The following is a 13,590-nucleotide window of genomic DNA, read 5'->3' on the forward strand; positions in this document are numbered from 1 at the left end:
AAGTGGTTTGAGTTCCATAAGAGCCCCACTCACAACGCAAGTGAGTGTCAAGCCAAGTAGTCACTAGTGGATGAGATGAAGGCTTCAGAGTTAGATGCATGTTCTGACTCTGAGTCAGAACTTGACAAGGGGAATGACAAAGGGAAGTAGATTATTGATGTGGAGCCCAGTACCACTTTTGCCACCACCAAGGTCTAGAAGATCGAGCCTGAAGATCCAGAGGAGGGGGAGCGTCTCTTCCACACACAAATGTGGGTGAAGGGTTCTCCGTTGTAATTCATTATTAATAGTAGGAGCCAAAAGAACCTGATTTCAATAAAGGTCATGAAGCAGTTGGGCCTACCGACCACACCACACCTAAAACTATACACCATCAGGTGGCTTCACCAAGGATGAGATCTATGCATTAGCCAACAGTGTCACCTTTCTTATAGCATTAAGCCCTTCATGGATGAGGTATTGTGTGATGTTTCCTCTTGAAGTTTGTGATGTATTAGTAGGCTAACCATACTTGTGGAAGTGTCATGTTGTGTATGATTCTAGGCCTTTCATTATTATTATTACTTTGGGCAATAAGTTATACAGGATACCTGAGGTATCCCTGCCTACCGCCATCTCTTTGATCTATGCTAAGAAATGCAGTAAGAACATCTCCCAGACAGGAAATTTTTTTCTTTCTAAGTCACTCTCAGGGTAAGGGGAAGATCGTGGCCACATCCATGGCCCCTGGGAAGGGTTCCTCAACCCAAAAAAGCAGGTGTATAAGGTCGTGGAAGAATATAGGGACATCTCCTCATCCACAAGGGTACCCTTGCACTGTCAGGTCAAGCATTCGATCGATCTGACTCCTAGAGCACCTCTGCCAAATGGGCTGATATACCCTCACTCCATTTTGGAAAATGAAGAGATCAAGTGGTAGGTCCAGGATTTGTTACAAAAAGGGCACATCCAACCAAGTTCCTCACCCCGTGGGAGCCCAATTGTACTTGTATAGAAGAAGGATGGGACCTGGAGGCTCTGCATTGATTATCAAGCACTAAACAAAATCGTTGTTAGGAACAAAGATCCAATCCTATGGATTGATGACCTTTTGGACTAGCTCAAGGGGGCCAAATATTTCAACAATATCGATTTGAAGTTTGGCTATCACTGGGTTCCAATAGAACCCACGGATGTATGGAAGACTGCCTTGAAATCCAAGGAAGACCTTTTTGAATGTATGGTCATGCCCCCCGGGTTGACAAATTACCCTGCTACTTTTATGAGGTTGATGGATGACATATTGCAGACCTTCACCAACTTGTTTGTGGCTTTTTATCTTGACGACATCCTCATCTTTAACAAGAGTTGGGAGGAGCACTTGCAACATGTTCAGCAGGTCCTTCAAACCCTACGATATCACAAGCTATGTGCCAACTTGGAGAAATGAACCTTTGGAATGAACTAGGTCTAGTATCTGGGTTACATCATAGATGAGCAAGGCGTGCATGTGTAGTTTACTAAGATCCAAGTCATTCGGTATTGGCTAGCCTTGACCACTCTAACAGAGCTTCGCAACTTTTTGGGCCTTGCAAATTTTTATCGGAGGTTTGTGTTGGGATTCTCCCCATATCACTTGGACTTTGAATCAAATTACCAATGGTGGAGTGAAAGAAAATTTATCCCAGTCCGAGTCCCAAAAGAAGGTGTTTGTTGAACTAAAGCATCATCTCTGCTATGCACCTATACTCACATTGCCAGACCTGTAGCAGCCATTTGAAATTGAGACAAATGCCTCCGACTATGATATTGGTGCAATCCTCACCTAGCACTGGCATCTAGTGGCCTATCATAGTGAGACACTTTATGATACAATTCAGAAGTACCCCACCTATGATAAAGAGATGTATTCTATCTTATAGGCTTGCCAACAATGGAGACATTACGTTATGGGGAAGGAGACAATCATCCACATCGATCACCATCCTCTTCAATTTATATAGACACAATGGAAGTTGTAAAACGATCGCCACCAGAAGTGTTCTACATATCTGCAACAATTCCACTTGAACATTAAATACAAAAAGGACATCACTAATCATGTTGCAAATTGCCTCAAACAGCCTCCAATTGCAGTGCTGACTATTTTTCTCAATTCTTGTGTCCATGAGACTTATGGATGGTCGCAAATGTACAAAAATGATCTATATTTCACTACCACAAAGAAGATGCTAGTGGATCACAAGAAATTTCTTGATTTCCACCTCCAGGATGCACTATTATGCTACCTAGGCCACCTTTTTGTTCCTTCAACTGAGCATGAAAAGTTGATTTGGGAGGTGCACTACAATCAAGTTGTAGCAAACTTTGGTGTGGAGAAAATTGTGGTCGTACTCCAGAAGTACTTTTATTGGCCAAAACTCTGACAGTATGTTGGAAAATATATTAGATCTTGCACTACATGTGCCATCACCAAGCCAACCATCAAGAAGTAAGGCTTGTACACTCCTTTTCCTACTCCCATCCAGCCATGGGAATTCATCTCCATGCACTATCCATCTGACTCCCCTCTACTAAGCATGGTAATGACTGTGTATTTGTGATCATGGAAATATTTTCTAAGATGGCTATATTGGCGACCTGCAAGAAGAATATCACAGCAGAGGATATTGCCAAACTCTTCTTTGAATGAGTGTGGGTACATTTTTGGATCCCGCAGACCATTATATCATATCAGTACAACAGGTTCTCAAGCACATTCTGGTTGAGCCTCTCGAAATTATTTGACGCCAAGCTCACCAAGTCAATTACATTCTATCCCCAAATTGATGGCCATACAAAAGTCATCAATAGGATGATAATGCACATACTGTGCATGTACAACTCCAAGCATCCACGAACCTAGGATGATAGTCTTCCCTATGTACAACACATCTATAACAAAGCTCTCCATAGCCTGACTGGTCGCAGTCCCTTTCAAGTGGGTCTGGGATTTCAACCATTGTGTTCAGTTGATGTTTCCATGCCTCATGCGACTACACAGGTAGAATCCACACATGTACTATTTGAGTTTGATAAAGAAACCATGTTTATTGAACGCATCCAACATATTCGCCAGCAGGTTCATGACAACTTGGAGAAGTCCAATGCTAAGTACAGGCAATGACATGATCAACATCATGTGCCACATAAATTTCAGGTGGGCGACAAAGTTTGGTTGCACTTGCAAAAAGAACGCCTTACCAGAGCCCATCAGAAGCTCATACCACTCCAATATGGGCCTTACACCATCACCAATATTGTGGGAGACAATGATTTTGAGCTCAACATTCCCCCATTCCTTGGCCTGCACTCAGTGTTCATTGTGGACCACCTTCAGCCATACTTTCCACCATTACTGGACACATCAGACATTGTAGAAAAACTCACACCAGAAGAGTTAAACCCAGACTACATGGAACAGGCCACAACTTATTGGATCATGGATATGCAGATCAAGAACACTCACCAATAGAAGATCCAATTATATTGGGTTGTCAAAGCTGGCCAACTCTTGCACCAAGGCAAGTGGCTCACTAGGGATCAAGTTTAGTAGAAGTTTCCCCATCTCATGGAGGCACTCAATGCAATGGGGACCATTGCTTCCTAAGGGGGGAGGACTATCCCAGGTGGATATTGGTGGCCACCTACCTGTTCCACTTGGACCCCCACCATTGTTTCTTTCAGTTATCTTAATTATAGCACAATTTATTATTTTTGGTAGTTTTTTGGGTCATGAACTTTCAGAGTCGCTTTGAGGCCCTAAATGACATTTTTTTGGAAAGCAAGTAAACCCATGGCCTACAATAAGGATTTGTAGTCAAAATTTGTATTCCTCATATAGATATTTATAATGAGGTATCATATGCATCAAATGGAGATCGTATGCCAAAGTTACAACCCCGGGAAGTTGATGTACCAATTTACCCCAACGGAGCCCACAAACTTTTGGTGCTTCATCTCCTATGGTTAGGTTTTTTGGATGTTTAGGGTTTTCCATTGTTTCTCAATAATAAACAGGCCTTCAAGCCTCATTATAACATAGTTCAGAAGGTATGTAACCGCCACATCTCTTCTTAGAGATATGCTACCATCGCCTAATCTAGTTTATTTCCATTCTGCATGTAAATAACTTTCAGTATTTTGTTTTAATAATTTGAAATTATGTTTTCGTTGTATCTTTGTGTTTCTGTTTAGATCTATATTTCATTTTTTCCTTCATAAATCTGGATCAGATGTTTATAGTTATTATAGAATTTAACATTATGTTTAATATTTTAATATGGTAAGAGTTTGATTATGTTCATTAGTGAATCTCTCGCTACCCTTGTGCTTTCCCTTTATTGTTTTTATTATATTTTGTAACATAAATTTCATGTTATCATTATGTTATTTCATTAGGCTTTCACTGTGAGGATTCAGTGCTGGTGAGAAGACTTCTTAGAATGTTCGTACATGGAGGTATTCAATCAATTCTTTCCAGAGTATCGAAGTCTTGCTCTTATATGGAGCATCTACCATTTTCTATTCTTCTCGACTGTTGCAGGCATGCATTATTTTTGCATGCATTCTTTTTACTTAGCAGTTTTAAATTTCAATAACTATACACATATTTTTAATCTTTACAAGCATTATGTAATTGTAGACATTTTTAAAGAAAATCTAGAAACATCTCATTGTAAATATTTTTCAAAAGAATTGTGCTTGCAACTATATCTTCAAAAAAATTTGCAATGTTCAACTTGTAACTTTATTTGTCAATATTATTTTCTAATATGCCTACATTATAATTTATATTATTCCTTTACGAATGATTTCTTAATAGAATAATTTTCTAGTGATGTTTTATTTAATAAATAATTTTAATTCCAGACTTCTTCATTTATTTAATTCATTTTTTTAAATAAATATTTTTGATCTTCTTTATCTAAATTCTATTTATTTTATATGAAAATTGTAGAGTATCTCTAATTTTTCATGCACTGTTTTCATCCTAATGTACATGCTATATTTCGAATGTGAACCAATGAACAAATAATGGATTAAGTAATGATGAGATAAAATTACATTTTGATATACAAAAGTACATATTTTGTTCAACTAATCCAATTCTTCATATTTTTTTATAATATCTCATGCCTTTGGCTTACTTGGGTCCAAGCTTGTAATTATTTATTTATTACTTCAAAACCTACAATTGTATCCGCCAAACCGACAAACAATAAATAGAAAGGAAAACTCATAAACATAAAATTATAACAAGAGTTAAATTAAGAATTAATTTTGAAAACATAATTTGTTAAAAAAAAACAGCAAGCTACATGCCATTTTGTCTTTGCTTTAATCCTCTTAAAATGTGTAGTACAATTGTAAGTTAAGCAACACCAATAAGTTAACCAACACTGTGAAATATTCATTAAAATTAACAAAGGACTTAATCTTGTGGAAATATTCTTAACATTTTCTCAAAATTGTATTAATTAAAATGCAACAAGTTTGATTTTTCTACATAGTGGCACAAGAAGGAAAAAATTTAAAACGCTGATTTTATCTTATCTATACCAAAAATGCGATAATTTTCCACGATATCATTTTATCTATTGTGATAGTTTCCATGACAAAATTTCATCTATTTGCATTGGTTTCATGATATTAGTTCGTGGGTTTCATGATATTAGTTCTTCTTTGTACATGTGGCTTTTGGTTTATTAGAGATAGGATAACAATATGGATGTCATCATTGAAATTTGAACAAAAGTTTGCAATATGGATGTCATCAATCAAGTTTGATTAAAAGTTTAATGGTGTGTTTAGATCATAACAGATTTAATGGAAAAAACCATATATTTTCATATTTTACCAACAATATCATTTAAATATGTAAAGTCTGATAAGTAGTTTATTAAAAATGGTTTGATATTAGTACTTTTTTTTAGTAATATTTGTGCTTAATAAATTTGTAAATTATAGAGAGATATACTAAATTTTATTTGAGATATATATTACATGATACAATATGGATAATTCAATTAACACAAATGAAATTATAATTATTAGTAAAGAACTAAATGGATGATCACAATTTAAATAAACATTAGTGATATCCTTGAAATGTTATATTTAATGTTTTGTTTTAATACAAATATATTAACTTTAAGATTTGTTTGTCTTTAATATAAATTTATTATGCTCAAATGATCTTAACAGTTTATACTTTTCTTTTCCTATATACATGTGAAAATGATCTTAAATGATACATGACCCATTCACAAATCTCTATTCACTACAGCTTTTAAAATAGAACAACTTTTAAAATAGAAAGTTAGAAAAAAAAAATAGTTGTGAGGATAACTTTCCAGCATCCAACCCATATCTATAATATAATATTTTCCTTAAAAAACTCTAATATTTATTATAATATTTTTAATCAAATTTAATAATATTTAATAAAAGAATTTTAATCAAATGTAGTAATATTTATTAAAATAAAAAAAAAAAATTATTTTTTTAATATATATATATATATGATGATGATGGTTAACCTCCCCTGAGACCAAATATTGGTCTATCGGACCTAAAGAAACAAATTATTTTTTTTTATTTAAGATTTTATTCCTATGCTCAAAAAGCTTGGAGAGAAGCCTCCTGAGCTCACTATAATTTTGACATTGTAAAAGGCTAGGAAGGTCAGTATTGTAACAAAGATTGTGAAACTGAGATCTAATGTGGTTGTACGCGGGGCACTCTAAGAGGAAGTGGTTTTCATCCTCGATGTTGCTATTCTCACATATATGGCAGATCCTTTCCATCCATGGCGTTTTAGGAACTACCCAACGACCTGTTTCACTATGGAGCTCATGAGAATTCGTTTTAATCTTTGCTATACTAATTTTCTTCTTTGAGCTAGTTAAAATAGAGAGATACTTTTGATCTTCTAGGGTGGGGTTGATGAGCTAGCTGGAATTTAAAGCTAGCTTAGGAAGTCTATGATTGTCTATGTTATTGAGTTTGTGCTTGTACAACAGAAACCTAATCATAGCTAGGCTCTCAATAGGGGAAAGACCTGCTTCTATAAGGAGAATAGGATAGGATGTATTACTTTTAATTTTCAGGTTATAAGTTATAAAACGCTTCTGAATTTGCTCAATCTTTCTCCATGATTCTCTGGAGATCCTGCAACCCCAAACCTCACAGCCATATAAGATAACAGGAGTGACTAAAGTTTCAAAGAGGAACTTCTTTTTATCCCAAATTACGAGGTTTGTTGTTTTACAATTATTTTCAAGACCAAAATAAGCTTTCCACCCCCCATTAATCCTTTTCTCAATGCTATGGTTCCAGTTGAGCTTGTGATGAATATTAATTCCTAGGTACTTGTAAGAATACACTTCCTCCAAGTTATTATTGTCATACATAAAATTAGCGTAAGTGTCCTTCTTGGATTTGATAATCATAACTTTTGTTTTGTCAGTGTTAACAGTCATACCCATGGTAGAGCAGAAATCCTTAAGAAGCCTGAGTTGCTTATCAAGATCAAATGGGCACCTTGCCAAAAGAACAATATCGATAGAGAAGAAGGATGACGACTATCCCAGCTAAGATCGTGCCATCACATCCTGCTTCCTCTAAATAGTCTTCATGTTTATCGATGTAAATGCCAAATAGGGTAGGGAAGAGGGGGCAACCTTGTTTAACTCCGATGTTACACTTAATATCTTTCGACCACCCCTCATTACTCTTTAGCTTGGCAATTACATTCTCGTATAACCTTATAGCGGCAGCTCTCAACTCGAGAGGAACCTTTAGCTCTTCTAATCTATTCCAAAGGTTGTATCTAGGAACCGTATCTTAAGCCTTTCTAAAGTCCACAAAGCAACAAAATAAATTGGATTTATCATTACGACATTCCTCCGCAATGATCCTAAGCGTAACGAGGTGGTTTGTTGTTGAGTGATGCCTTCTGAAACCTGCTTGGCCTTTAGCCCGCTTACCTTCACTTTCAAGCCATATGCTTACTTCTTTTCCAAAATACTACCATATAACTTGGCTAAGAGAGGGCTGGTCATAATTGTCTGATAATTAGAGAGGTTATTTGTATCCCCACTTTTAAAAATAGGGATAATGAGGCTCTCAATCCAAGGTTTAGGGAACCCTTGCTTGACTGCTTGATTGAAAAGCTTGTGAATGTGGGGGATGAGGACAAGACCTCCAATTTTTAAGGTTTCCACCTAGTAACCTTCAATGTCCTTAGCTTTCCCATTAGCGAGGCGATTAACCCCAAACTTAATGTCTTCTAAAGAGAAAACTTCTTTCGTTGTAAGCAGGGTTTCCAAATTATGTCATGACATTTGGAGATTCATTTAAAAAAATTTATACCAAATTCATATTACTTTATACCTAAAAATTGATTTAGTGAAAATTTATATTATTTTAAATAAAATTATTAATTTATAAAATATAAAATATGTTTTTTTTTTCATTTATTTTTTATTATTCAAACATTTTAAATAAATAATTCTAAATAAAAAATATCCTTAAAATATACTCATTACACATATTTACCATTTATTATTTTATATATGATAATCTAAATATTATTTATATTATTGCAAATAAATTTTATTTGCTCGTAAAAACAATTAATGCCTTTGGCTTAAATCATTAACATCATTAAAAAAAAATTACAAAATATGAACTAACTTGATCTAAATATCATAATATGAATTTTCCACATCTTATATCAATATCATAATATGAATTTTCCACATCTTATATCAATTTAAATATATAGGTTGATATTACGTGAAAACAAAAACAAGAGACTTTAGAATAATATACACAAAATTGAAAAAAAGATAAAGTTTAGATTACATTGCATATATATTTGTAATATATTTTACATCAATTACATTAATAATATTAATGGTTTAACCTATTTTCAAAAAATAAATAATTGCAATTTAATAAATTTTATATTTAACAATATACTATTTAATTTAATTGTTATATTTTAAAATTATATTGTATATTATATATTTATATGATATTTTAAATGATTTTATTCTATACTTATTTTAATATTATTCCATATAAATAAATAATAACAAATTTAGAATAGAGGGCATTCATGCCCATGGTTAGTTTAAGAGTTTTAATAATAATAATGATATTATCTAAGAAGAAAATGTCAATATTGTACTATTATAGTTTATCACAAGTATTTTTCTAATTTGTTAATAACATAACATCATCCACATAAATTAACAATAACAAAGTATAACTTTTTATATGCATACTTTATTTGTTATGATTCGAGTTTTTAACTAATTTATATACAAGTCTATAACTCAAATAGAGGAGACATTCTTATGTCATTTCTATTTTACTTTTGATTTTGATCAGTTATTCTAATTTTATCATTTAGTGCAATCCTTAATTTTACAATAAACTTTTCATATAATTAGAAAGTAACTCTTCTCCACTTTACTTGAATTCATATTTTCTTCATTATTCTTTAAAGTTATTAGACAACTTACCATCATTTAAAAAAAAAATCAAAGAAGCATTATTAAATATTTTTTCAACATCTCTTTTTCAAAACATCCACATGTTATGAGATGATCAATGGTTGAATAATTAGGCTAAAAGAAACCCAAAATATTCCCTCACAATTTTCACAATATTAGCCCTTGCCATGTTAAGTGTCATGCCAAATTGGTCAACACTATGTAATTGTGAAATTGAATTACAATATAATTTTGGGGGGAGATATGAATTATCAAACTTTTTCATATAAATCTGAATACAATTGTGCTTTGTAACAATTTCATAAAACAGTCATTTTTTGTTACATTACATATATGAAAATATATATTAATCTTCTCCACGTTATACTAATGTCAATTTAAATATTTCATAGTATGCTTTATATGTATTATGCTAGCAACTTAATTCTGTAGCAATAGAATCCTGAATCTCAATTGCAAGGACTATACTGCCCTTCAACACTTTGCTATACTGCCCTGCAACACTACTGGTTAAGAGCAGCAACACTACTGGTTAAGAGCAACACTGGTTAAAATATTGTGTTTAATATTTATCTTTTTCTCGATCGACATGAGTTATTGCTTTATAAAGATACTCAGATTTAAAAAAATATTTTTAACAACCTCCTTGTTTATAAAATTCTTTCGAATAATGTCAGTATGATGCCCATGAAGAAGCCGTTTGTAACTTCCCGATCCAAACCCTGGGTTAAGACCGTCATTTATTCCAACGAACTTCATAACGGGCGTCCTCTCCTAGTCACCTATGGATGTGAATCCCCCTGTTGTTCCCCTTCTATTCCCATTAGGAACAAATTTCCATTAGGTTATTCCTGAAAATGTTTATGTTTTCTTGCCTCCCTTATTGGGTTTCCAGGTGCATGGCAACCGTCTTCCTCATCTTGACTATCCCTACATTCTCAGTTTGCCAGGGATATAACCAATGTGTTGCCATGGATATAACCAATGTGTTAGGGTTCAGTTCATGGTCATTTTTTTGAACCTCACAATACCCCTAGGTGAGCCCATCCAGAGGAGTCTCACACCCAGCCAACTCAACTGTCCAGGCTTGATCTGGATGGACGAAAAGAGAATTAAACCTCATGACCGAGGACCAATGACTTAGCAGAGGGGGTTTCAACCAACTGGGTTCAATTCATTGTCATGATACACCGTGATTCATCTATTTCACGGCTTCCACTAGTCAATCTTGATAGCGTCTTCTACATATAATAAGACATATAATGTTCTTTCTTTCTTCTTTCTTTCTGATTTTCAGTTTTCCTCATCTTCAACGACCAGATTAACATGCAAATTAATACTATTGTAAAAGCCAGGCCCAAATCAGTGACATCTATCAACAACAAACTGATTTTTCTGTAACAAAAGGCTGATCTCCACTGCAGAAAATAGCAACAAAATTATGATAACAGCAGCATATTTAACTATAACTATAGTGGAGTAGATTCAGCAATAACAGTGATATATTTAATTGAGCAATAAATCCAACAATGGCAATGCTATCTTTAACTGTGCAGAACAATAATTTAAATCAATGCAACAGTTAATTATAGAGACTCAGAAACAAACCAACAAACAAAATTGCAGAATTCTTCACATACTTTATTGATAAAATAGCCCCTTCAACAGCATGTCTCTCACAGACTCCATATTTAACTATAACTATAGTGGAGTAGATTCAGCAATAACAGTGATATATTTAATTGAGCAATAAATCCAACAATGGCAATGCTATCTTTAACTGTGCAGAACAATAATTTAAATCAATGCAACAGTTCATTATAGAGACTCAGAAACAAACCAACAAACAAAATTGCAGAATTCTTCACATACTTTATTGATAAAATAGCCCCTTCAACAGCATGTCTCTCACAGACTCCCATACAAGCATTCACCCAGACATCCCTACTCTAAGACTCAGGAACCTTTTGATAATGAAAACTCCCACTTTTGCTCCACATATTTTTCATGTGGAATAATTAAACTTGTTTAATTAACAACGGAAACTTCAACTAACTGATATATACTTAATTGTAATGCGGACTCTATAAACAAACTCATGACCTTAGGATTGTTTCCCTGAAGCTGATTAAAAGAAGTAGTTTATCACTCTTATGAGAGATCATCTTGTAAAGATTTCATAAAGTAGGAGATGCAAAACTTCAATGAACTTCTCAGGTAAACTTTCAAAGATATAGCTAATCAGAAAACAAACAATTTATTCATGACACTATAAAGGACATCAGAATTGAGAAGCGCCCTGCATTTGCCCATGAAATTTGGTATTTACCTTTCCCTTCAAACAAAGCAATGCATGGTCGTTGCAAAATTATTAGCAAACAACAAATTCTCTGGTAATGAGAGTATTTTTGCATCTTTCAAAACTGTGTTACCTAATGAAATCCAAAGAGATCATTTCTCAGTGACTATATTACAACAGAATATCCTTCAATAATGCTTGTTGATTATAATTGTGATGTGAAAGTAAACTGGGCAAAACAAAATCCCTTCCCTGTGCTGAGTGCATCATACCCAGAATGATTATCTTCTATCAATGCTAATTGTTAAAACAATATTGACTGAAAGGATCTCACTGAATCCTAATAGGTGAATGATCCCTGGGCTAATGTACTTGAATCATAGTAGAATACTCGAATTTCTAATCTCTTAGAAGAAGGCATTGTCATTGGATAAAGTCTAGATCAACAGGCTTGCCACTGTAAATTTCAAGTAACTTCGGGGCATGAGGACTGCACTTAACATACCTTTCGAGAAACACTGAATCACTCGAATAAACCACAGTATAAATATTCGGAAGACGATTGGAAGGTTGGATTGCACTTAGAGACATCAACACCCTGTAGCGAGGCTTGATCCTACGCTCCAAACTGTAATTCAAGACTCGAGGATATGCCAAAACAAACTTTGCAGGAAGCCCTACAGTATGAATTAAAAATTCCATGATCTTCTGCACTTTATCAATGGAAATACTTACTACACATGGAAACCTACTAACAAGCTCCTTGATCTCATCTTCCAGGAGGCCAAAACTTGCCAAATGCTTCAATCTCCTTTCCAAAATTTCAGGCCCGTTCCTTATATGTAAAATCCGAGGTGCCAATTTGAAAAACCTGGAGATATCAGCCTCTGATCCGAATCGGTTTTGAAGATAAAGGATATTAGGACGCAAGGTTTTCTCTAGATTGCAACCAAAAAATCTGGGACAACAGGATATGACATTTCCGAAGTCTTCTGTGGTGACGCCCAATGTTTTCATGAACTCAAGCTTGGGTTTTAACTGCCTCTCAGCAATCAGAGAAAGAAAAGATGGGTTTCTGATAATGACCTTCCTTACCTGCTGTTCCGTGCATCCTAAATCTCTCAAGAACCGAACCGCTTGTTGGGCGCAATCAGTGGATTCCGCTCTGACAAAGCATGGCCATATTTTGAGGACATATAAGACCTCAGATTGACACAGCCCGCATTCGCTGAGTAAGAAATTTGACATGAGACCCCTGTTCTCCTGTTCCGGGTAGCCTGTGGACCTGTACTTCACAGCAGTAGCTGTAGAAAGCCATGATAGTTTCAACAAAATAACCTGTGGGAATGGTGGGAATACTGCTGCAGCGGCCGCTGCCGCCCGAGGGTAAAGCTGAGATGCGAAGTATGAAGCAAAGTACCTGAAGAACATGGCTCCAGTATCAGGGATGAGTGAGACCGCCGGTTGAGCAAAAATTGCCCAAATAGAGAGGAGGTTATATTGTAGGTAAGGGTATTATAATGATTGATGTGATGATATCTTTGCTTATCAAAATCAGTTCATGAATTAGCATAGGATGCATTTTAAGGGAAGTGTTATGAAATTTGAATTAAAAATTATATTAAAAGATTGATTAGTGTTAATGTTGCTCCAAATAAAGTAAATTGTAATAGAGCATATTTATAATGTTTAGTGTGGTTGGTAAAATTTTATTTTGCTTAAACCTAATAATGGAATATTAAAATT

General features: G+C 34.5%; 1 protein-coding gene across 1 annotated transcript; it reads right to left on the minus strand.

The window, feature by feature from the left end:
• Nucleotides 1-12,267: 12,267 nt before the first annotated feature.
• On the minus strand, nt 12,268-13,275 carry LOC149239796 (uncharacterized). The gene has a single exon (XM_089369971.1). The coding sequence runs from the start codon at nt 13,273-13,275 to the stop codon at nt 12,268-12,270; it is 1,008 nt and encodes a 335-aa protein (XP_089226097.1).
• Nucleotides 13,276-13,590: the final 315 nt, after the last annotated feature.

This window comes from Pinus tabuliformis, chromosome 8 (genome assembly GCF_031772625.1).
Source record: "Pinus tabuliformis cultivar Carrire ecotype Pingquan chromosome 8, CPIR1, whole genome shotgun sequence".
NCBI lineage: Eukaryota > Viridiplantae > Streptophyta > Pinopsida > Pinales > Pinaceae > Pinus > Pinus tabuliformis.

Coding starts and splice junctions, on each gene's coding strand:
- LOC149239796 (XM_089369971.1), bottom strand. CDS start 13,275: ATGTTCTTCAGGTACTTTGCTTCATACTTCGCATCTCAGCTTTACCCT.